The sequence below is a fragment of the Melanostigma gelatinosum genome, assembly GCF_949748355.1.
Source record: "Melanostigma gelatinosum genome assembly, chromosome: 3".
Taxonomy (NCBI): Eukaryota; Metazoa; Chordata; class Actinopteri; order Perciformes; family Zoarcidae; genus Melanostigma; species Melanostigma gelatinosum.
The window spans coordinates 19,444,078-19,467,105 of NC_136636.1; the positions used below are offsets into that span (position 1 = coordinate 19,444,078).

At 43.2% G+C, this 23,028-nt stretch overlaps 1 protein-coding gene across 1 annotated transcript in view; it reads right to left on the reverse strand.

The window, feature by feature from the left end:
• ppp1r16b (protein phosphatase 1, regulatory subunit 16B) overlaps window positions 1-4,138 on the reverse strand; it is a 52,003-nt gene extending 47,865 nt beyond the window's left edge. The window contains exons 1-2 of the mRNA XM_079265888.1: window positions 4,070-4,138; window positions 2,529-2,942 (exon numbers count right to left, since the gene is read on the reverse strand). Coding sequence (XP_079122014.1) covers window positions 2,529-2,793 — 265 coding nt within the window. The 5' untranslated portion in view covers window positions 2,794-2,942; window positions 4,070-4,138. The remainder of the gene's footprint in view (window positions 1-2,528; window positions 2,943-4,069) is intronic.
• Between the last annotated feature and the right edge of the window lie 18,890 nt (window positions 4,139-23,028).

Here is a 23,028-nt window from a genome sequence, read left to right on the forward strand (position 1 = left end):
TGAAATGACTGCACAAGAGAACAAACGACACTGTCACATAGTCTTTTTGTAGAGGAAGCCCAGAGCCTGGGAGCAGTGTGCATTGAGCAGCATGCAGTCACGATGCTTGATCGAGCATTGGACCAGAGGGAATGAGAGCGGAGATTATCGGGCTCCTGAGCGAGCCAGCTGCCACTGGAGCTGTGTGGGCAACACTACAACCTGTCCCTTGCTTTTTATCTCTCCGCCTCTTTCATGGTCACCCTCATTAAGCAGCACCGTCGGCAAATACTTCTTTGCCCGGGCACTGTCAGCGGTACAGAGAACTTATCGCCGATGCTCAAAGCAAAGAAATCTGCTCTCAATGCTGCACACTGACTGCTGTGTTTACTCGGATGTGTGAGAAAAATCACATCAAATGTGAACACAGTCGTGCTAAAAAAAACAACTGACCGGTATTTATTCACATCGCTGGGCTTCACAGATACGGGGTCAATGACTGACGCCATCTTTAGAGCTGTGTGAGTCATAATAGACTGAAATTATGTTTTGTACATATTGAAATATAATGATTCATGATATCTTAAATAGAGCTACGTAAAAACTAGACAGAGTCTAAAGTCATGCTAATGATAATGCTAACATGTAGCAGGTATAAAGTTTAGCTTGCTAACCATCTTCTTTAAGCATGTTAGCATACTAAGATTCTGTAATTAGCACAACATCGTGAGTTCTGGAGAAATTGAAATGATGGTGCGAGACATTTATTACAATTCATTCTGAGGGGGAAATGAATGTCAACGTTGATGAAGTATTTCAGTCAGAAATACAGCCTCATTGTGGTGCTAGATGAAAAGACAGAGGGTCACCAAAATTCCCCAGATTCCTCCTCTGGGGAACATGAATGTCTGTACAAAATGTCATGGAAAGGCATAAAGTGGATGTTGAGATATACCAGTCTGGACAAAATCTCTACAAGCATTCCGCCTGCGTGGCTGAAGATGTAGAATACTGGATCTGCTATAAATGCAAAGCAAGTTCACTTCACAATGTATAATTAATGCACATCTACAGCAACAGTCTAGTGTTCTATCTATCTATTCATTATGTATTCAGCCTAGCAAAACCCTGCCCTCTCACTAAAACGTAATCTCTAATATCGTTTGGCCGAGGCTGCAGACCGGACAAACACCAGTTGAGGTACTCGCTTAAATCATGAAAATTATTTCAATTTTAGAAGTCGCCAAAATATGGACACTAAAGAGCAAAATGGCCTCCAATATTTGTTCAAAGGCTTTTTGTTTCGCTCAAATAGCTTTTATGTAAAAAAATAAATAAATAAATAAAAGAAAGAAAGAAAGTGCTTCCTGTTGCTTCCTGCGTCGGTCCTCTCAAAACTGGGAAAATGGCACACAAAAAGGTCTGACTTTAAATACATATAATATATTTCTGATAGTTCTTGGAAGTATTGTTATACATATTTCCTGAAACTGACAGTAAATAAGATGTGTTCCTCGCCGCCTCGTGTGGTTTCTCAAACTAAATCACATGAACACCGACAGCCACAACATCCTGGTTCAAAGTCTAATTGGCTCAGCAGACTTCCTGGGAACGAAACTCGGCTCAGCAGCGTACGACAAAAATCCCTTTTAATGCGTTTCCAAAACATCTCTCACTCTCACACACACACACACACACACACACACGCACACACAACACCACATCTCTCTGTGTCTAATGCGGCAGCAGCAGAATTACCAACATAGAAAGAGCTTCTCCTCAAAAAAGGTGATATATATATATATATATGTATATATATATATATATATATATGCATACGCCTGCCCTGTGAGAATCAGCCTTGTGGCTTTTTCCATATCTGTAACGACAGCTTGCACAAGCAACAAATGTACAGTAGCACAGCCATGGGCTGTATTGGTTATGATAAAAAAAAATGAAAAGAGTTCAATCTCATTTAAAGTTAAAGCAAAGTTAAATTAGATGTCGTATCAAAATGACAAGGAGCCTGTTATCATTCCTGCATCACTGGCTCAGTGTTAGCACTGCCACAGCATTAGTACTGGAGGAAACCAATTATTATCTCCAAATAGGGAGGCACCATCCATAGAAATTTTAATTAAAAAGACTGGCGTGAGTTTCATCTCAGTGTGACAACTCCATTATTTTACAATGAGAAAACAGTCTCCACTGGCAGTTTAAGTGGGCAGGCCCAGCTAATCGTTTTCCTGACCTTGGCATTCTGATATCCAGCTGAAGTAGTGAGGTGAGGCTGAAATTAGAGTAATTATTCAAATGTGGCGTCACTGAGCTTTGTGCCGGGTTTGACTCTTGAGCTTATAAACAGAAGGCCGGCACATATTTTCAGTGTGTTGCCTCGTTACAAAGAGAATAAATCTACAGCGGTTCAGATTCCGTGTGTCCATTGGTCACATGTTAAGAGCACCTGTGTAATTTACTATTTTCACGACACTGAGCACATTTCCCCATGAATCTCTATTTTCCAATTTGCACACATCATAAATCCCTACCTTCATCTGGGTCGTTCCTGGCCGAGGCCTCCAGGAGCGCCACGCTGGCGGCGAACGACACGTGCCTCTTGGTCTCTTGCTGGAGGTTGTTGGCATTGCGTCCCTTCTTGTCAGCCTTCCGCTTCTTGTTTTGCATCTCCTTCTCGTACACGGCCCATCTCTTCAGCTGCTGGGTGCGCCGCTTCTGGGCAGTCCGCAGCCTCTCCAGACTGGGCACTTTGTCCAGCTGCTGCAGCTCCTGGATCAGCTCCAGATGGTTGGCCATGGCGCCGGGGCGGAGGGACGGCAGCAGGGGATGTTATGGGTGGAGGGGTGAGGTTTGGGGGAGAAAGTGCGATTCTAGCGAGGGCTGCATCTTCGGCCGTGGTCTCCGCCCATCATCATCATCATCATCCCGAAGCACCAGTAAACGTCCTGAGTGAGGAGAGAGAGAGAGACACACTGTTTACTACCTGGTACTGTAATAAATACAAAAGAAAATAAAATGTGGTCGTAGTTTGATGCGGCGTTACACTTCCAGTAAATCTCTTGAAAGATACACCGACAATCAAAAGTGAAAATTGGTCTGATGCACCGCCGTAAAGTGCACAGAGATGCATTTTGGTGTCCTAGTTAAAGAGACGCGAGTACCACGCAACCAAGCGCTGAATAACGGTTTGCTCGTCACGTGTTTCCACTCTCTGTCAAGTGCAAATGAAATCAGATTTGTGTTCTACCGAACACTCTTTGGTTCACATCGAGGTGAAACTAAAATGAAAGCAATGTCGTTCTCATAAATCGCTTAATTTCCTTCCATTCACTAGCATGACACACACTCCATGCAGATGATGCCTTTAAGGGTTCAGGAAAGGGGACACATGTACCTCTATGACAAAAGGAGGCCAATTATTCCATTTATATCTAAACGACAGATATGAAATGTGAATTAAATGATTAGCATGTGTTGCAGTCTCAATTTTCCATTTGCTTCTAGAGCCGTTGTAGACATCTGTACCAGCCTCCATCAAGGTTAACCACTTCCTGGAAGCTACAAGTAGACGGCAGTCTGGCGAGACACTGATAAAAAGAAGACAAAAGAAAAACTGCTCGGGCAGTGAGCTGAGGTGGGGATTCACTCTGATGTAGCCTTGCTACACATAACATGAACACATGAACTCGCTCTGGTTTCCTTTCTGACCACTGAACGTTATGCTGCCAGTGAAACAACAAAAAACAGCTGACTGTATATTTGTATCTACCAAGAAAGCAGCAGACTTTATGTGTACATATCTTGACAAATGATCGTATAGATTTGTAAAAACTAACTTTTAACAACATAACGGGTCAAAAGCAGAAACATGCACTTTTAAAATAAACCTCAATGTAGTTAAATAGAGTAAACACGGACTAAATGCAGTTAGAACATCTTCAGGGATTGAGTCTATTCAGACCACTTCCTTTAAAACAGAACTCTTAACAATGTACGGCACACACATACCACAACAAATGACACTTTATATGATTTACATAAGTTTAAAAAATGTGTTATGTATCAAACTTACTATTTCACCGATGCTGATGAATATTTCCTCATGTCTGCAGCCGTTCACTCATGAAACCAGCAGCGTCGCCTGATAAAATGCCCCACAATGCAATGTGCTACTACATCAGCCTGCCACCGACCTTATGCTACATTTCCTCTGCAGCGATACACGACTGGTACCTAACTGCTAAAAACATGGACAGGAAACACGCAGTATAAGCACTTCCTACAGCATCCTACAGTGTGTGTGTGTGTGTGTGTGTGTGTGTGTGCGTGTGTGCGCGTGTGTGTGTATATAAGCTTTCAAAGAAGACGTGGTGGATGCAGCAGTGTCGAGTGTTCAGTCTCTAGATTGATTTGTCTATTAAAATGAAAAATTAAAGATTTTCTGGTGTGAAAAGCAAATACGGGCCAGAAGAAGCTGGAAAGAAGTCGGTTTAGTGTTGGTGGTAGTCTGCAATGTGGATGAATTTCACTTCTTCGCCGGAACATTTAAGATCTTTCCAACATCTGGTCAATAATACAGATATTCATCATTTTGTCCATTTTAAAAATGTCTGTCATCAACATAGCTTGCTCTACATTTGAGGTCAACATTCATTTCTGTTATCTTTTATATCATTGTGTTCATCAGATCACCTCATGGATGGAGTTATTTGGAATCTAGGTATTTGTTAACATGACTTAATAATCTAAATAGAGGATTGTTTTCACCACAATGAGTGTAAGTAAGTGTACATCTCAGTGTATCAACACACAAAAACCTAAAATACGTTCATTACTTATTCACACAAAGGCTGTAAATAAGAAACAACAACCACAATGCAGTTACACAGCTACACGACAAAAAACATTTCACGATCAACATCATATGCTGGATTGTGAAGAGCGTTCAAATGAAACAACACAGCGTTTCAAAAAAGCAACAAATGTATCAATGTGTATGGCCATCAATCCCATGGTTATAATAAGAATGACAACAACAACAACTCTTCTAAAATGTCTTGAATGTAAATATATTGTGAAAGCACCGCTACAGCCATAAATATTGAGGTAGTTTGTGCCGTCATCTGCTGCTGACACGATGTTCCTGATGGAGGCACATCTGCTCAAGTAAAAACATGAAGCAGACTCCTCTTCAGCGTGAGCCAGTGCTCAAGCAGGAGGCGCACCATGCTGGGCGAAGAGGAGGAGGAAAATAAAAATAAAAGCTCATGAGCAGCTTTTTAATCTTCGGAGTTTCAAACAAACTGCAACCCTAATTGTTTTGCTCATATTATACTTCACTGTGTATAGATTTATATATAAAACATTCGCTTAGCTGTGAAGTTTTCATTGCCTTGTTTTATATGTGAAATTAAGGTTCCCTCAGCTGAACTGCAGCCAAAAGAAGTGAGCCGCCCTTCTCCGCTTTATAGGAGCCGAGTTCAGAGAAGGAGCTGATGAAATAATAAATGCTCCACACGATCGGACACACACACACACACACACACACACATATTCACACAGCGCGCTGGCTGCCAAGTTACAACATGAAAAACAAAGACGGTCGTGGAAAAAACACGCTTTTGATCGTCGTGAAAGGACGCCTCAAACAAAGAGCGCTCTACATCTGTGTCTGTGTAGGTGTGGATGTTGTAATGATGCACTCTGAGGTGTCTTTTATACATCGTGCCTTCTTTTGTATACTAAGATACATCAGAGGGTATTTTAACCGAAATACAAATATATGCTGCACAGCAGACCTCGAGGAAAAAGTCAGTCAATAAATAAGAGTGAAGTTAATGTATTCATAACAGCATTAATCCAAATATTTCCACTGGGATGAAGTTGTAAAGTACATCACAAAAGGAGCCGCAGACAGTGAAGCTGATCCAATGAGTAACTAAGAACAACTGCGCTTTAATTCACAACATGCAGAGTTTTACAAGTTAAAAGTTTCCTCTGATGCACGGTGAAGCTTCCGGACGTGTACCCCCCTGTCCCCGTCTCTGTCTCTCCCCCTCCCTCCCCCCCTCTCTCTCTCTGAGATGCGAGTGCAAAGTGAATTAACGTCAGACAGGATGTGTGACAAACAAGGAACGTCCAGTGTTGTCTTTAGCCGTCTTTGATGGTCAATGGCATTAGTGCCGGGAATATGAAACCAAGGAGCTACTGTTAATCAAATCAGGGGAATCAGAGCAGCGGTAATGATATTACTCATAAACACACACACACACACACACACACACACACACACACACACACACACACACACACACACACACACACACACACACACACACACACACACGTATATAGCTAGAGACGGAAAAAGCAGCGAGTGACGAAAAAACAGACCCAGACAAACTACGGTAATAACTTCTGCATTAATCGGCGACTGACAGCACTAATTGGTGGCTGTATGTAAAGCACTTTGAATGTCCTTGTTGTGAAAGGCGGTTACTTACACAGAGCTCTCACTGCACTGGCTTCACGTAAAGGTATCATACAGCACACGTACACAATGAGCAAAGGGAATTATCACATGTCAGTGTCGGTTTGATTTACTCACCGAAGTATCCCTCCAACAGTGTCCTCCGCCTGGCCAGCTGTTATCCTGATGAGAGAGTCTCTGAGTTGATAAGCTCGCCTTTGCACTCTGTGTATGTTACAGAGTGTCAACAGTGATAAACCTAACGAGCAGCACATAGTGGACTTCATGGCTCGTTTGTCGTCTTGTTTTACAGGCTGTGCTACCATGGAGCATGTTAGAGGACGCAGATAGAGCGATATAATGATTAGTCCATTAATCCCTCGTAAAAAATGAAACATTAAGTATTTTAGTTTGCTGATGTTTTATTGAACAACTAACATATATAATGAAACAATAGCTAGTTGAAGCTGAAGATGTCAGCAGGTCTTCATGAATGACTTCACTGAACTACACGAGGTTTCATTTGATCCAGATGTGTTTCCCAACTTGTTAAACCAAACCAACACCCTTGATAGTCATAAAGTTGTCATGTATACAGCAGTACGAGTCTAATCTAGGAAGTCCTTATTTCAACACTCTGATCAACTACTCCTCATATAAAATACCAACCTCTGGGTGGAGACGATGCTGCCAAACAAGCATGAATTCATCAGAGAACAGCACAGATTTTTAGACCCCCTCTCAAGCACCCGAACGCCTCCAAAAACCCACACGAGCGATCAGGACCACTGGGTGCCTGAACAAGCGTGCAGCGGTTTCACTGCTCATCTCACGTCGTGCCAGCTCGACCTTTTCTCATGCGTTATTCTGTGCGGGACATTTACAGACAAGTTTCCATTCCACACACCGACTGTCGGCTCTCTCACAGATCATGAACCTTAAAGCCGCTCACGATGATCTGTGGTTTTGTTTCTGTAACAGGTGAGTGAGAAGATGACAGTAGCGCAGCCTTCAGGCATTTATCAAACAGCAGAAGACGGAAGAGAACAAATCGTTTGTTGGCCCCGGACGGGGGATCGACTCGCACATTAAGAACTTCAGCAGCGCGTGAAGAGCAGACAATGCAAACGCTCCGTGTACTTGACACGAGGCAAAGACAAACTGTTTGAAGATATGTAAAACTCGGGGAGCCGTGGGCAACGGTAATGCCTCTGGTGATGTCACAGCCGGTCCCCGGGGCCAAGGCAGCAAATCACAGATTGACCTCAATCGGCTCCCAGGCTGCAGATAAGAATGTGGCACTGCACTCACACTTTGTGTTTTTACCATTTCTTTGTGAGGACAAAAAAAGAGGCACAGCCGAACGTTTAACGATTTTCAGAAGGTCGGGCGATGCACACCTAGCAGCTGGAGCCAAACAACATTTATGCCAATGTGCCAATTACTAGCAGTTCTGCCAGTTTTTTCCGTGGTTTTATTCGAGTTGTTGTTTTCATAAATGGCCAGCTGCCTACGCATCGCAAAAGCTCCCGTGTTGTTGTGATTACAAGATCACAAAAATGCAAACCACACCACTCACACTCCTGAAGTAAATATGAGTGGTTTGGACTTCAGACAATGCTCTTTCTCTGCCAAAATAAAGACAACAGACGTCTCTCTGGGGCAGACTTTCCATTTATCTTTCAGACTCAAACTATAACTGCAGCTGATCCGTCAGAGCAGAACATACAAGCAATAAAAAGACACAATATGCTATAAAAACCACTCCCATTGTTCAAGTTAAACATCTTAACAAGGCATTATCACAAGCTTGGAGCTTTCAGGACTCGATCTCACCGACTGAGAGAACGAGGCGGTCTGAACATTTCGCCTGTCATGGCCGCCTGACGGTCCAGTACAAAGCCTCTGTCACTGAGCATTCAGCTCCATTATCTCCTTTTCATCACCGACGGCTATAACGCAGCTGTGTGCGTTCATGAGTTTCCACACTTATGAGAGCCAAACGTCCGCTCAAGGACAGAAACCAGAACTCTGAATTATGGACGTTCTAAGAGCCCTCACTTGATAAAAAGGAGCCGTTTTAAAATTAGAGGTACGGTATATGAAAAGGGGCTTAAAAAGAGGAAATGAATCAGATAATGAATGCCTCCAGTGACGGCACAAAAATGATAGCATCACAAAAGTGTGTGTGTGCGTGTCCAGCAGTGCTGACATCAGCTTTAATTCACTAATATCTCCACAAACCAGCTGGATTGAGGTCATGCTGGCCCCTCCATCATCATTATGAAGGTGATTTGGCAATAGATGTACAGTATCGCTAATGGCAGCACAGTACAGCCCATAATACACCACAGGCAGGATTTCATCTAAACCTCTTATCAACATCAACTATCCAGCTCGAATATATTTTATGTTTAAGATACTTTCTCGTCTTCTCTTCCCGCCTCATCATGCTGTATATGCACATGTTTGTCAGCAGCATGGAGAAATGTGGAAAACTACTCAGACTCTGTGAAGCATGGAATCAGATCACGGTTAACTTATTTGACCGACTTCTTCACTAAAAGCAACTTGGGTTGCTCTTCTGTAGTGTTTGTTGTGGTATCAAAGCAAACCTGCTTTTACCACCAGGAACCACAGGTGCCGCCAAATCAACCAGGACCAGAATGGTGTCAAAAATGGCCACTCAACAGACGACCCATGCTGGAGCTACTGTTTGGAGTACGGTCTGTTGTATCTGTAACTACTAGGCTGCACATCCTCCAACAGTAAGAGCGTAAGAGAGCCCCTCCACCACCCAGTGCAGGCTGGTTCATGAAGAGTTTAACAAGCCGACAGAAAGTTAATTCCCCACGCATGGAGGCATGCATTTCTTCAAATCTGCATTTGAATCCATTTGAATTTTTAAGCTAAAGTCAGTCACTTGTGTTTAATGTTTTACTTTGAGTGCCAAGAGAATTTTAGAGAGAATACATTAAAACTATTTGACTTATAGCTCAGAATGAGGACCGGTGGTCGAACATTACGTTAATTAAAGGAGACGGTTTTAACATTCGTCCTTTCTTCTTATTTACTTTAAGAAAGGAGAATATGGACGGAAGAATTTAAATGGTAATTCTGCTTAAAATGATGTCATCTGACTACAAAAAGTGACAAAAACAGAAGGGTTTTGTTCCAACACTGGCACCTCTCCATTCAGTAGCTGGCAGGATTTTATTAATACTTGAAATGAAAACCATATATTTTTCCATTTCCTCACTTTCAGCCCATTATGAATGTCGAATGTCTTTAAAAATGCCCCCATAGCCCATTACAGATAACCACAATGGTGTTCTTCTTCAGGTGCAGAACAGATCTGACAACCAATTACTTCACCTGTTTTACTTCTGAAAAAACTCAGAATAAAAAGACATAGTGCTGAAATAGATTAATGGGGGGAAAAGATGAATGATAAAGCTAACTGACAGCAGTTCTAAGAGTAATTATAAAGTTATTTATCAAACACAAATAATCTAAGTAATAGTCAGACACGGCCCTGAAATGACATAATTTAAGGGTCCCTGCACAACTAATGATTTTCATTATATATTAGTACGCTGATTATTTTATTAATTGATCAATTAATCAGGACGACATACTCAAATGTCGTGCTTTGTCTGTTAGTTCATAGAACAGAGGAAAGCTGAAAATAGTCGCTTTGCATGTTATGGAAACTAAAACTAACGTATTTCTTAATTAGTTGCCAAACTGATGCATTTCCTCTGGATTGACTGATTTATTGCTTAATGGTTTCGGTCGCATCACACACAAACAAACAAACAAACACACACACACACTCTCGCTGCACTTTGCATCACCAACAATGTCAGTAACAGTGCGTGACATTTAGCAGTGAGGAGGCGTGTGCTGTGTCAGGACGCTCCGCTTGGAGACACAGTGGCGGCAGTGTCACACACAATGGGCCAGTGTGTGTGTGTGTGTGTGTGTGTGTGTGTGTGTGTGTGTGTGTGTGTGTGTGTGTGTGTGTATCTGTATTTTATCTACATGTGTGTGTATTCATGCAGGCTGCACAAACCCCTCTATGTCATAAGAAAGTTTGTGTACACGGTGTTCGCATGCCCGCCTACTTGTAAAACTGTGGCCTCAGCAGAAGGACGTGAAGCTGTGGCCCTCACCCTCTGCCCCGTCTCGTCACCGTGCTGACCCCCAGAGGCCCCGAGTTACAGGCCGACGCTAATGGGCCAAGCCGAACGACAGCATTCAGCCAGATAGTAGACGGACTTACAGCTGTTGTACAAGTGACACCGACCATCACAGCTCAGATACAAACACTTCTCCCGAAACCTTCTTTCACTCCAAGACCTTTCACCAAACGGACCGACTTCATTTCAGGGTTTTTTATAGCAGAGGAGACAATTTACTATGTTCATTTAAGGTTGTTTTCTTAAATTGGAAATTCTTTATAGGATTTCTTCGAGGCCCCAGTGTGAAATGTAAGATTTAGAGTTGTGAGACTGTCACTTCTGGAAGAGCACAACGGGATTATTTTGCTAAGACATTTGCAATAAAAGAACTCGATCCAATTTCATGTTTTAAATGGCCGACGACATCTTCTCATTTCAGGAATTAACTGAACCATAAAAGGCTTTTGCACGATGACTGTTCCGAGTTCATAATTGAGCCTTTCCAAAGTGTTACGGTCACCAGAGACCAAAAACAAATCCATAACACCAGACTGTGCAGTCCTTTTTCAACTCGCTGTTCTAAGCAGCAACCGAACGTAATTATATTAAGAAAGGTTGAATATAGGCTGGACAGTTCAAGAAATACTTATTGTATGAAAAAGATATTGTAATAATATGTAGAATACAATATATATATTATATATCACCCTGTTTAATTCAAATGAACACATCTGCAAGATGAGAAATGATGATGAAGAGCTCAGAGAAGGTTGCAAACCACTGATATTTGGAGGTAAAAATCTAAAAAGGAGAACACCAGAAATGTCACTAACGGCGTCTGAAACCCGCTTTTCATCCGTCCTGCATCATAATCGTAAAACTAAAGTTTCCAAAACAGATAATTTTCATTCTTTCAATACGACTGAGTGCAACACCATGAGAACCTTCTGTTATCCTCATTTTAAAAAGAGTACCGCCTCTCGCCTTCCACTCTGGTCATTCGGAGCAGCTATGAACAATTGTTTTCTAACGCGGTTTGATGATGCGTCGTACAAAGTTATTTTCAAGCATTACAATAATCGCTCTCTCGCTCAGGGAAACTGCAGAGTTGTTGTGTTCTTGGTTTTCTCTTCTGAGTGGGTTTGGCTGACCTGATGGTTTGTTTAAAGCTTGAATTATCCTCTACTCGTACATCTTGCCCCGCTGGACTATTGATCCCAGATCTAAACGGTTAACTCGGTGAATACAATGTTATCGCCACAGACAGGAACGACGGCGAAAACTATGAACAAACAGACGCAGTCGTAATGACGCTGAATTCCTCAGACAGTAGGAGCAGCTCTTGAACGCATTTCACTGCAAACCGAAGCGTCAAAAACTGAAGTTGTACACCGAGGTCCTTCGTTAACGAGCAATTAATTTGGGCCCCGAGTCGGTGTTGAGGAAACACTGCACAAAAGGCTAATGACACAGCACATGGCCATTAAAACAGGAAGCAGTGGGTTTTGACTGCCGCACGGAGATTTGACATCGGCCATTAGCCGAAACACGACCCCTGGCCGTGTCAGCCAAAGGTCACTGAAGTCAAACTGACAGAACGCAGGTCTGTGTTTGGAGAGGCACACACACACACACACCTTACATTACTCACTGTACACCCAACCTGCGTAGAGCTTGAGTTAGTGCTGCAGTTCCCCTCAGTCAGTTAAACGCTGATATTTCTCGTCTTTCTAACGCCGTGTATCAGTTGTTTCACCTAAAGTCTTTTGAATGATGTGCTTAAATTCCTGTCCTCTGTTGCATGATGTCGTGATCCTATGCACTAATTATGTATTCTATATGTTAATCTGTTAATCAGGCCGTGTGTTGCTTTGCTTTAACTAATCACCGACTCGCTTTTCATGCATTTCTCCTGCACGTCCTCAAGCTTAAAACCACGTTTTCGTGAAAATGACAACTCCATTATTGTGCTCAATCAGCACTGAGTGAAACTAGATGATTGATCGATATTTAAAGGAGCTGTATTCAACAACCTGAACATGAATATAGCAGCAAACAAGTATTGTCGATGTGAAGACGTGATGGATTAATGTCTAACCTAAGCAGGGAATGAGGTGTCTCTCCCTCTGTGTGTGTGTTCTCAGCAGAGCTTCTCCTTGCTTTGATGACATAGTCGTGCCAGCTGTGCATGCTTTTAGTGCACGTGAGCGTGCCCCACTGGCTGGCACCCGGCCAGCGCTCTGCACTGCGCTCATACAGCTGATAAAGCCGCCCCGACCGAAAGCGTGGTTGCAGAAGAGCAGCCCCCCCCCCCCCCCCCCCCGCCCTCAGGTACCCCCTCAGGTAAACACGGTTAGCTCTGTCAGACACTTTCTCCGTTGTTTACACTGTAAGCGATGTTAGCACCGGGAGCCGCCGGCTCGCCGTCGCCATGTTGAGAGGCATTCAAAAATGCTCCCAATCCAGTATATTGCACTTTTCAATTTCCTCTCCCGTTACGTTGAGTTATGTTATGAACGTGTGTCTCGGCTCCCCCCGGCAGCAGCAGCAGCAGCAGCTTCCTTTCAAACCAAAAAAAAAAAGAGACCAAACCTTCTTATTCAGAGGAGTGTAAAGAAGAGGAGCAGCTGCTGCTGTAAACAGATACACACAAAACAGGGCAGGCTTCAGTGAGCCATGGAACTCCTCTCTCTCTCTCTCTCTCGCGCACACACACACACACACACACACACACACACACACACACACACACACACACACACACACACACACACACACACACACACACACACACACACACACACACACACACACACACACACACACACACACACACACACACACACGGGCTTAGATCCTAAACGAAGATGTGTTAAGTCGAGAAACAGCTAACCTGGCTCTGTCCAAAATCCACCAGGAATTCAAGACTTTTTAAGCTATATAGCTTAAAATTTAAAAAAATAAGATATCTGATCAAAGAATAAGTAAAGCAGACAGAAGTTCAATGCCACCTTAAGTACTTTTTACAGTTCTAGATACTCAATAATACAACAGTTTGTTACCCCGCCCTGAATATTAGGATCATTCCAGTTGACTAGTAGACAAACCCAGGAGACAATGTGCTCCGATTCATAAACAGCAAATATAATGCAGAAGAATGGATGCAAAAACATGTTTTCTGAGAATTTTGCTGCCTACTTTTCATGGAACTGCTCTGATCAGTGTCCCAGGAGAAAACTTGTCTCATGTCAAAAGGTGTGTTGGTGTTGCAGCAGTGCACCACTTTTCCATCTATCCAGTCAATACTCTCTCTCTCACTCGCTCCCTCTCTCTCTAAGTCTATCACGTCTTCCATCCCTCTCTCCCTCTGCGTCGTCTAACAGGACGTTTTTATTCTGTCTGGATTACTTGTCCTAGTTGGCGCTGTGCGTGCCGGTATAGGGAGAGCATTTATTTCCTCCGGTGGAGCCTTGATTTAAAGCACTCAGGTCAACTAGATTCTGGGTCATTGTCTCCCCTGTCGTAATGAACCAGGGCAGAGGTAGACGGCAGACTGCGCGTCGACTGAAGCAAGGTGTTGGGGGTGCCACAGGATGCTACAACCGGCCAGCTGCCTTCACAACTGAGCCAAGAAGCATTAACACCAAAAGTAATTCCACCGTGATACACATGAATAAGCTCAAACTACATCAGCTTATAGCCACGTAAGCTGTTTACTTGATGCTTGTGAAGAACTAAGAAAGCAATCTTGCAGTAAATCTAAAATTTCTCTTCCAGGACTGATCCTGCAGGGCCTACTGACCAACATGACTGACATATTAATCCCTGCTACACAACCCCGCTGGCCCTCCAGTCCACATTGTAATTCCTGTTAACCTAATTCATGGTTGTACATCGTGCTGCCTGACACAGCCGGGTCAGCACCGGCCAGGGCCAATAGTCCTGCCATTGTACCGCCTTCAATCCAGCATTTAGCCGAGCCGGACAAAAAGACCTCAGAACTCGCCTGAATGGAAAGGCGTGAGACACGGGGTCTAGAAAGTCCACAGAAGAAGCCTGACTACAGAAAAGAAAAAGAAAAAATGTTCTCACATTTTAAGGGCAGTATACTAACCCTAACCCTCCAAGTAGCAGCAGACTGTGTTCTTACATTCTCCTTATTTGGCCAATAATAACACTTAATTATTTAAAGAATCTGCTATGACACCAGAACAAACACAATCTGCTTCTTGCTTGACGTCACTACATTTTTCCACTTTGCTTGTGGCAGCATATTTATATATATATATATATATATATATATATATATATATATATATATATGTGTATATTAAAAGTCTATCTTCTCCTGCTTCTCCATCTTGTTTTGGTTGTTTCAAGAGAGCGGAGGAAGCAGAACACAGAAGAAATTCAAATAAAAAGGCCTGAAGCAGCCAAGACATCATGGCTCTTCACTTTCATCGAGTTCCATAATGCATCTGGACGTTAAGACAGCCCTGTTTAGGACACATGCAGGTGTCACCAATCATTACTTAGGAGGACATCCAATACAGCACCTGAAGGACACCTTCACTTAAAGGCACAGTGTGTAGGAGTTAGGGGGAAGAGATTATAATATTCAGAACTATGGTTTTAATCAGTGTATAATCACCTGAAACTAAGAATTGTTGTGTTTTGATTTGCTTTAAATTACCTCTTAATATCTTCATATGGAGCGGGTCCTCTTTGTGGAGTCCGCCATGTCGCGTTTTTATGCTCCCTGAAGGCCACCGTAGTTCTCCGACACGTTCAAGAAACTACGGTAACGTGAACCGCAGAGCGCAAAAACGTGGCAACGCCATCCGCCGCCTGACTTCCGTTGCTCCTGAAGTAGTGTTATTAAGGTAAGGATGGTGGTACAGGAACACGTTACTGCAGTTTGGGAAAGGGAGGAGGGAGTGGAGGGGTACACAGCCGGCTGCAATCTGCAACCACAGCACTAGATCCAACACACTGGCCCTTTAACGGACCCCGCGGTCACATGGCAGCTGAATCATGGAGGAACAAAACAGTTGTAGTGGGATACATTCAACAAGGAGTAAAATTAGTGAATTAGACATTGACATGGACAAACAGTCGTGAACAGAAACCTGCTCGGTCTCAACTGTTGAGACGTGCTCAGAAACGCTATCAATCTGCTCCTGTGCCGTTCTGTGTGTGGATAGAAATGAAGCTGTACAATGAGGAAGAATGAAACCCCTTTGTATGCTCTCTGGAGGTTCTTGTGTCTTTCATATTGGATTCAGAAAATGCATTTTGTCCACCAATCCTCACTTCTAGCTGATTCATATTCAACCCACAATGGTCCAACTGCCCAGGATGGAAATGATGTGAGGAAGGGCCGATGTACGAAACAAACACACATATTGTACTAACAAAGCACGGCAACGGGCTGTACAACGTTTGACAACAGGTGACCAAAGCTGCAACAATCAAGGCCCAATGTGGCACCTTTTTGTTTTTCTTTTTTCAAAGCCACCATTGCATGTGGGAGGACACATTCCTATTGTGTTTGTACATTCTAAGATAAAGTCTCTCACAGCCACAACACTTTGCAAAAAACGGTTACGATCGGCACGGTTTTCATTGTTTAGTGTAGATATAAATAATCATGCCTGAACTGAATCGTCATTTTTACGACTAGATCTTCAATCGGAACATCTTCAGAGCAGAGACACTAAACTATGTCAACGGACACAGACAGAAACATTTTTCCACCCCTGCACAAGCCCACGGTGGCAGCAGCAGGTCAGAGGGAGGCTGAAGCCTCAGCTTACCAAGCAGGCAGAAGAATCTAGAGCACTCTATGTCCTTTTATTTAAACACAGGAAAACACACTAAAAATAGGCGTTGGACTCCTTTACCATTGCGAGTACCATGCAGTTGCATGGTACTCGCAATGGTAAAGGAGTTGTTTTTATTCCTGGTGTTTCACAGGTTTAGTAACCAGCAAAAATGTTACGGTGGTTACTTTCAAAAGCTCAAACTGGAGTTGGTGATTGTTGGAAGAGTGAAAAGACGAACAAAGACTGTTTTCATGAGTTACATTTTGTTTCTGTCGAGTTCAAATAAAGTGAGTTTTACGACCATCCTCGAGGTAAAGTCACTGCTGTCTGGCTGGAGTCGTATGTACGTTAATAAACTGTAATAATTGTCCAAATACCTGATGGTTTTATTCATGATACATTCACTTCAATGCACGTCACAGTCGCTGTGGGACTAATAAATCTTATCTTAGCGTTGCACTGGAAAAGGGGCCAATATCAGCGTTTCTAGCCAGGTGTCGCGTATCAAACACTGCAGATGGGAGCTGGAGCTGATTAATACCTGTGACGGCTGCAGTGTCACCTCCCCCGGGAATGAATGCCGGTTGCAACCTTTCCCACTGAAGAAAAAACAGCCAGATGTTGGTGGGTTTCTTGTCCAGCAGGAAAGGGGTTGTACTGTGCACCACCTAAGCTTCTTGTTTATCTTTACAAGAGTAGACAGAGGTTTCTTGTAGAAGCCTTTCAAATCAATTCAACTTGTATTTTTAAGCAGTGCTTGTAGTTTATCATGCAATGTGCCGAAAGGAGATTTAACTCAAACAGACATGGAGGTCAGCATCTAGGGACCCAATGAAAGAGATGAAAGGATTCCCTCAGGATTTATTTTTAGCATTCAAGACTACATCAAACAGGAAATAGAGACATTTGAGAAACTGGAATCAGAGAATGGTTGGTGATTTCAACAATGAATCAGTCGATTCTCGAAATACTTTCAGATTTCTGCCAAGCCGCTCAATTAACTTAAACTCGAGCTCAATCGACAACTCATTACAGCTGCGAATGCATTTTCCTGAATAACAAAACATGCACAAATATTTTTTGTCTTAAATCGTGCATTGGTTACAATCCATGCATGCCGGCTCGTAGTCTTCTACATCATTGCCTTTGCAGGCGCATTGCTGCGCTACATCAAGCGCTGCAATAGCATAAAAGCCGAGGCAGGAATGTGCATCATGTGGCCCATGTGCAGACGAGTGTTCGTGGTCCAAACAAAACGAGGACCCGCTCATAAAACATTGCTTCGCACAGCACCTTTACGGGTCAAAGAGTTCACAGGGTACCTCTCATTGCCTTGTCTCACGAGCCACATACCACCATCTGGCACACGTTATTGTATAACCTATTCAACGCGGACACATTAAGACAAGACACAGACTTTCTCCACATACAGTAGAAGAGAACTACGTGTGAACTCCTGAACTTTGGTAAAACTCTATTCGAAGATATTTGGAACAAGAAATACTGCAGGCTGCCTGTGTGTAAGTAGCTTACGTCTTCTCATCTGCACGCCTGTCTTACAGTCCATTAGGCTAACTTTGAAGGAATATAATTCACCTCCTCTCACCAGCACTTTGCAGTACAGATTCATGGCCAAAAAATATGACTTTATTCCTCCCACTCTGCTTTGTTGTTGTGCAAGTCTGAAGTCTCCATGTTCTTGTTGTCTCCGCTACTGTGTGAGGGTTCCTTTTATTCCCTTGAGATGTTTTTTCAACAAATGGACATCTTCTATTTCACCTGCCCACTGTGAGACAAAAAAAAAAAAAAAAAGAGATGCAGATCCTCCGGTCAAGACACAACACTGAGCCCTTCACTGCAAATCAATTTTGAATTGGACAAATGTCTGAACAGTTTTTTTGCATGGATGGTTTTTCAAAAGGCCTCATCCAGTCTCTCAGCGGCCCATCGGACCCGCTGTCCTGTCCCGGTCCGGGTGGGGTTATTCGTCCATCTGCTCCGCACTGACCTGAGCGAGCCATGTTTATTTAAGACAAATCTGTCTGTTTATTTATAAAAAAGGGTTTGACCAAAACACGCCCTGTTTCACCCCCCCCCCCCCCCCCCCAGTCATCCGGTTCACTCTATCTCAGGACAATCCTGTTTCTTTTTCCCCCTCCTCTCTTTAAAAGTCTTTTCTCTCGCTCTCCCAGTGCAGAGCTCTGTCTCGCTGTTGAGTCATTTCCCTGCCTAATGATGGTTTGAGTCTCTGGTTAAGACCAAGCCAGAGTAAACAAGGCTCAGACTCAGCCAGCCTGCAGTAAGTGTCACTTCTAATCCACGACTAAACCAAGATGGGTGCGCAGTGATTCTGCACCGTCCCAGTAACTGCGGAAATTGGCCAGAGCTATACAAGCCGATTTCTCATTTTCCTACAGAGTCGTCTGTAAATGTTAGTTTCAGATGAGCCAGGGCTGACAAAACCAGTGATCCTTTTGATACATTGACAACTTATGTTGGAGGAAAAATCTATTTCTACAGGTTTGTGAATTTCTGCTTTAATGCAGTTATAACACTCACACTGCCGTGTCGATGTGTCCTCGGGCAAGACACTGAACCCCAAATGTCTCAGGGGTATGAAGCCTTCGATAGCCCTGATGGGCAGGTGGCACCTCGCATGGTAGCTCCTGTCATCAGTGTGTGAACAGGTGAATGATGACATGTCGTGTTAAAGCACTTTGAGAGGTCGGAAGGCTAGAAAAGCGCTGTACAAGCACACGTCCATATGATGAGGACATTATTACTTATAGCACTGCACTGTTTGCAAGAAAATGTGTCACTGAGCACAAAGTAACATGCAGGCCCATCTTGATGCCACACAGTGTCTCATCTTCCAAGTAGGCCAGTGGAAGTAGTCTCTCCCTTCAGTGATTCTCACATCGCTCCACTAACCCGCACACGGTTTTCCAAGAATAATTCAAACCTACCGCAGATTGGAACCAAAGTAAATAAGTGTAAAGCCAGACTGGCAGGATTAGAGGGAGACGGGACCATCGCAACTCGAGTTTAGATTCAAACAAACCCAGTGGGAAGACGGCTGCCTTTTTATTAAGACATTTCAAAATGATCTCCAGTATTTGGTGTGTAGTTTTGTGCGTATTTGAAGTAAATAATGGAAACAACGAGGCCTGGGTGATACAGACAAAATCCTCTCTCATGATTAGGCAATTTCATTTTTCAAGTTAGATATCTCGGTAAAGCATTATTTTTGATAATTCAACAAATGAAGTCCATTTGAAATCACACAATATGTATACTATGTATACTCTGGTGTGAGTCAAATACTTGACTCATTAAAAGGTTTGTTCTCATTCAATCGAGCACTTTTGTGCAAAAATAATGAGATTATCTGAGACATTTGAGTTAGTGTGTGTGCTTGTTATCAATTTAGACCACGTAATTATGTTTCATGATTTCTTCACAATATGATTCCATTGAAAATCAATATGATAGATGAGCATATTGAATTATCTCCGAGCATTAGAAACAACAGGCTCATTGGTGCTCAGTCGATATTGGGATCCAGATTGTTGCCGATTGTTTTTTCTACCAGGTGGTGATTTTAATGTTTTTTCATCCAAATTTGGATTCGCGTCGATACACACTACAATGCAGTAGTTCATGATAAAAATAGTAAAAAAAATAATCGACAAAGTCTAATTTCACAATTTAACAAAAGACCAAACGATTGAAAATGTAAAGCCACATCAAAACAATGTTATTTTGTACTTTATTTCTTTGAAAGCTGTCAACATGATTTTAAGACATCCTGTCGACAAACAAGCAGGACAGAAACACACAAGCTCTGAGTGGAGATTATTAGATATCTGGACTGAAACCCAGCAGGGACTTTGACCCACAGCTAGCAAACTGACCATGTCATTGTTTCAGAGCTGATGCAACAAAAGGCCGCACATCTGTGCCAGATGTGAGCTACCGGCTCCTTCTTTGAATGAAAAGTTGCAACTGGTGCTGATCGTTCAGACACCAGCATCGCGTCTAGATTATAATACACTTTAAACTGATTTTGGAGGATTCCTAAAAGTAAGCTTTCAGACAAACTTGTGCTCACTCATCACTATTTAAACAGATCCAGCTGTTCACACTTCAAAAGGAATCCCGCACTTAAGAAATCTGAGCTGAAGGAGCATCGCTTCGCTTGTGTGTGTGTGTGTGTGTGTGTGTGTGTGTGTGTGTCGAGGGTTTTCAAGCACAGGGAGCCATCAAAAAAAGGGGTTCAAATTAGTTTTTTGGGGGGGGTTATAAATGGCACACACGGCCTAAAGAAAAGAAACAACACCAAGCGCACAAACCCCAAACACACAACCCTCAGCTGCAGCCTCGGTACTACCAGACACAACCAAGCACCAGAGTGAGCAGTCAATTCTACACCAATGGTGTTCGAGCGCAGACAGAGATGGAAGACAGGGAGAAACCAGACGTTAAAGGCCCCATCTCAAACAGCAGAGGGAGGATTCATGAAAACAGACATCAAAAAGCACACACACACACACACACACACACACACACACACACACACGCACTATTTCAACAACACTTTCAATGGTGGCTGAATTTTGCCTTTGAAGTTCAACAGCTGTGTTCATCTTATCTAGGAGGCCTTTTGCTCATCCGGACAGCAGGAATCTTTATGGACAGTGAATCTTTTTTTTCCCAGGCTACACACTGTATGGGGAACTGTTGGAAAGCACTGCTTTTCACAAGAAGAGAAATAATTTCACGCTTTCTATATATTTATAAAGATATCTTTGATAAGACTCTGGAAAATCCAAGGTGTTCATGTGCGTTATGAGTAACCAATGCGCAAACTTCAATGCTAGACCAGAGAGGCTCGCTGGTGTGCTTTCCCACAACAATGTGAGGAAAAAACCTTCACAATGCCCCCCCCCCCCTCTCAGTCAACCGCCTTCCTGAACACAGAGTGCAGGCCGCAAACTGTATGAGCTCACTTCCTGTTCACAACACTGCACCGACTCCGATTGGTCGGCCAGCTTCTAAAGACTACCGTCTGCATGAGGTGTTTTGACTTCGACACAGAAACACGCAGAGAGCTACGAATACAGCACAGGGACAGAAAAAGGATGTAAAAACACGGTGACTCAAAAAGGACATTGAGTGTGCATGAAAGCCTCTGAAGACGTGTGTTTTACTTTTGCTTTAACTGCAATAACACACTGTGCTGCCCAAGTGAACATCAGGTGGCTCCAGAAAGAAAACAGCCTTGTTTTAGGCTCGTCAACATTGCATTTTTGAAATAATACGAGTTCTTTTTAACGATGTGATAGAATAAAATGTATTAATTCATTTGGCCTGTGGGTTGGAGGAGCTGGAGTGAGTTATGGTGTGAAAGGTCACGTGTAACGAGGGTTGTTTTACTGCTAACGGTGTGGGTTGAGAGACTTGATTGGATCAACTAACGGGTTATTTTCACGATTGATTAATCATTGACAGAAAATTGTGAAAAAAATACATATCACAATACTCCAGAACCTCAAGGTCACGTCACGTTTTGCCCGAGAAACATCCCAAAACCCAAAGATATTCCGTTTGCGTCGACATAAAACAGAAACCATAAGCTGGAACTACGTAACATTTGCCATTTTTGCATGAACAATAACTCAGAGGATTCATCAAAAATGAAAATAGTTGCAGGAGGACAGTGAGAGTCTGAAAATGAAGAGCGACAAAGACAAACGGACACACATTGCTCGACGACAGACATGATACTTGAGCTCTTCTCTACAAAACAATGTTTGTGGTTTAATCCTCTGAGTGAGTGGGGGGGGGGGGCGTGCATCAGCAGGGGATCCGCCCTAATGTCCCCTGATCACATACCAGCCAAACAACACAATCTGAAGAACACTGGTGTAATTCACATCCCCACTGGTTTCAATTTTGCATCCTTTTGTTTCGCTCTAAAACCGAATAAGAGGGCCGTTGTATGACGCTGCCGCACATTTTACAACTCACAACAACAACAACCGGCAACAAATTCAACAGTTGTGTGTTTCGAAGAAACTTGATTACGAAGTGGAGGAAGAGACGGAGCGGTGGACTTTAAAGGCCTTTAAGTGGCCTTGATGGCTGCCCTGAGATTTGCCCGTCTCCGTATTAAGACCACAGATTAGCGGACAGCGCCCGGTTGGTAGCCGTAATCAGAACGCTGATCGAGTGTAATCGCTTTTTCGATAGTAATCAAGCGCACTGGTTTCAGGCGCGGCTCACAGAAGACATCTTAAGCAGCAGGAGGTCGAGGAACAGATTCCCAATCCAAACAAGAAACTTCCAGTAAGGACTGGGGGGAAAAAAAACAGGAAATTGTATTTTATTTAAGCAAAAATGTCATTAAAACAGCTCATGTGGTGGTTTGTGTGTCTGCGTCGGCTCGCTTTGATGTCGGTCACAGGCGGCGCCCGGCTCCGCTCCCGAGTCGTATTTAAGGATAAAGTGAAGCCGGTGTGTTTCAGTGTGCCTCCTGGGCCGCTGTTCTGTT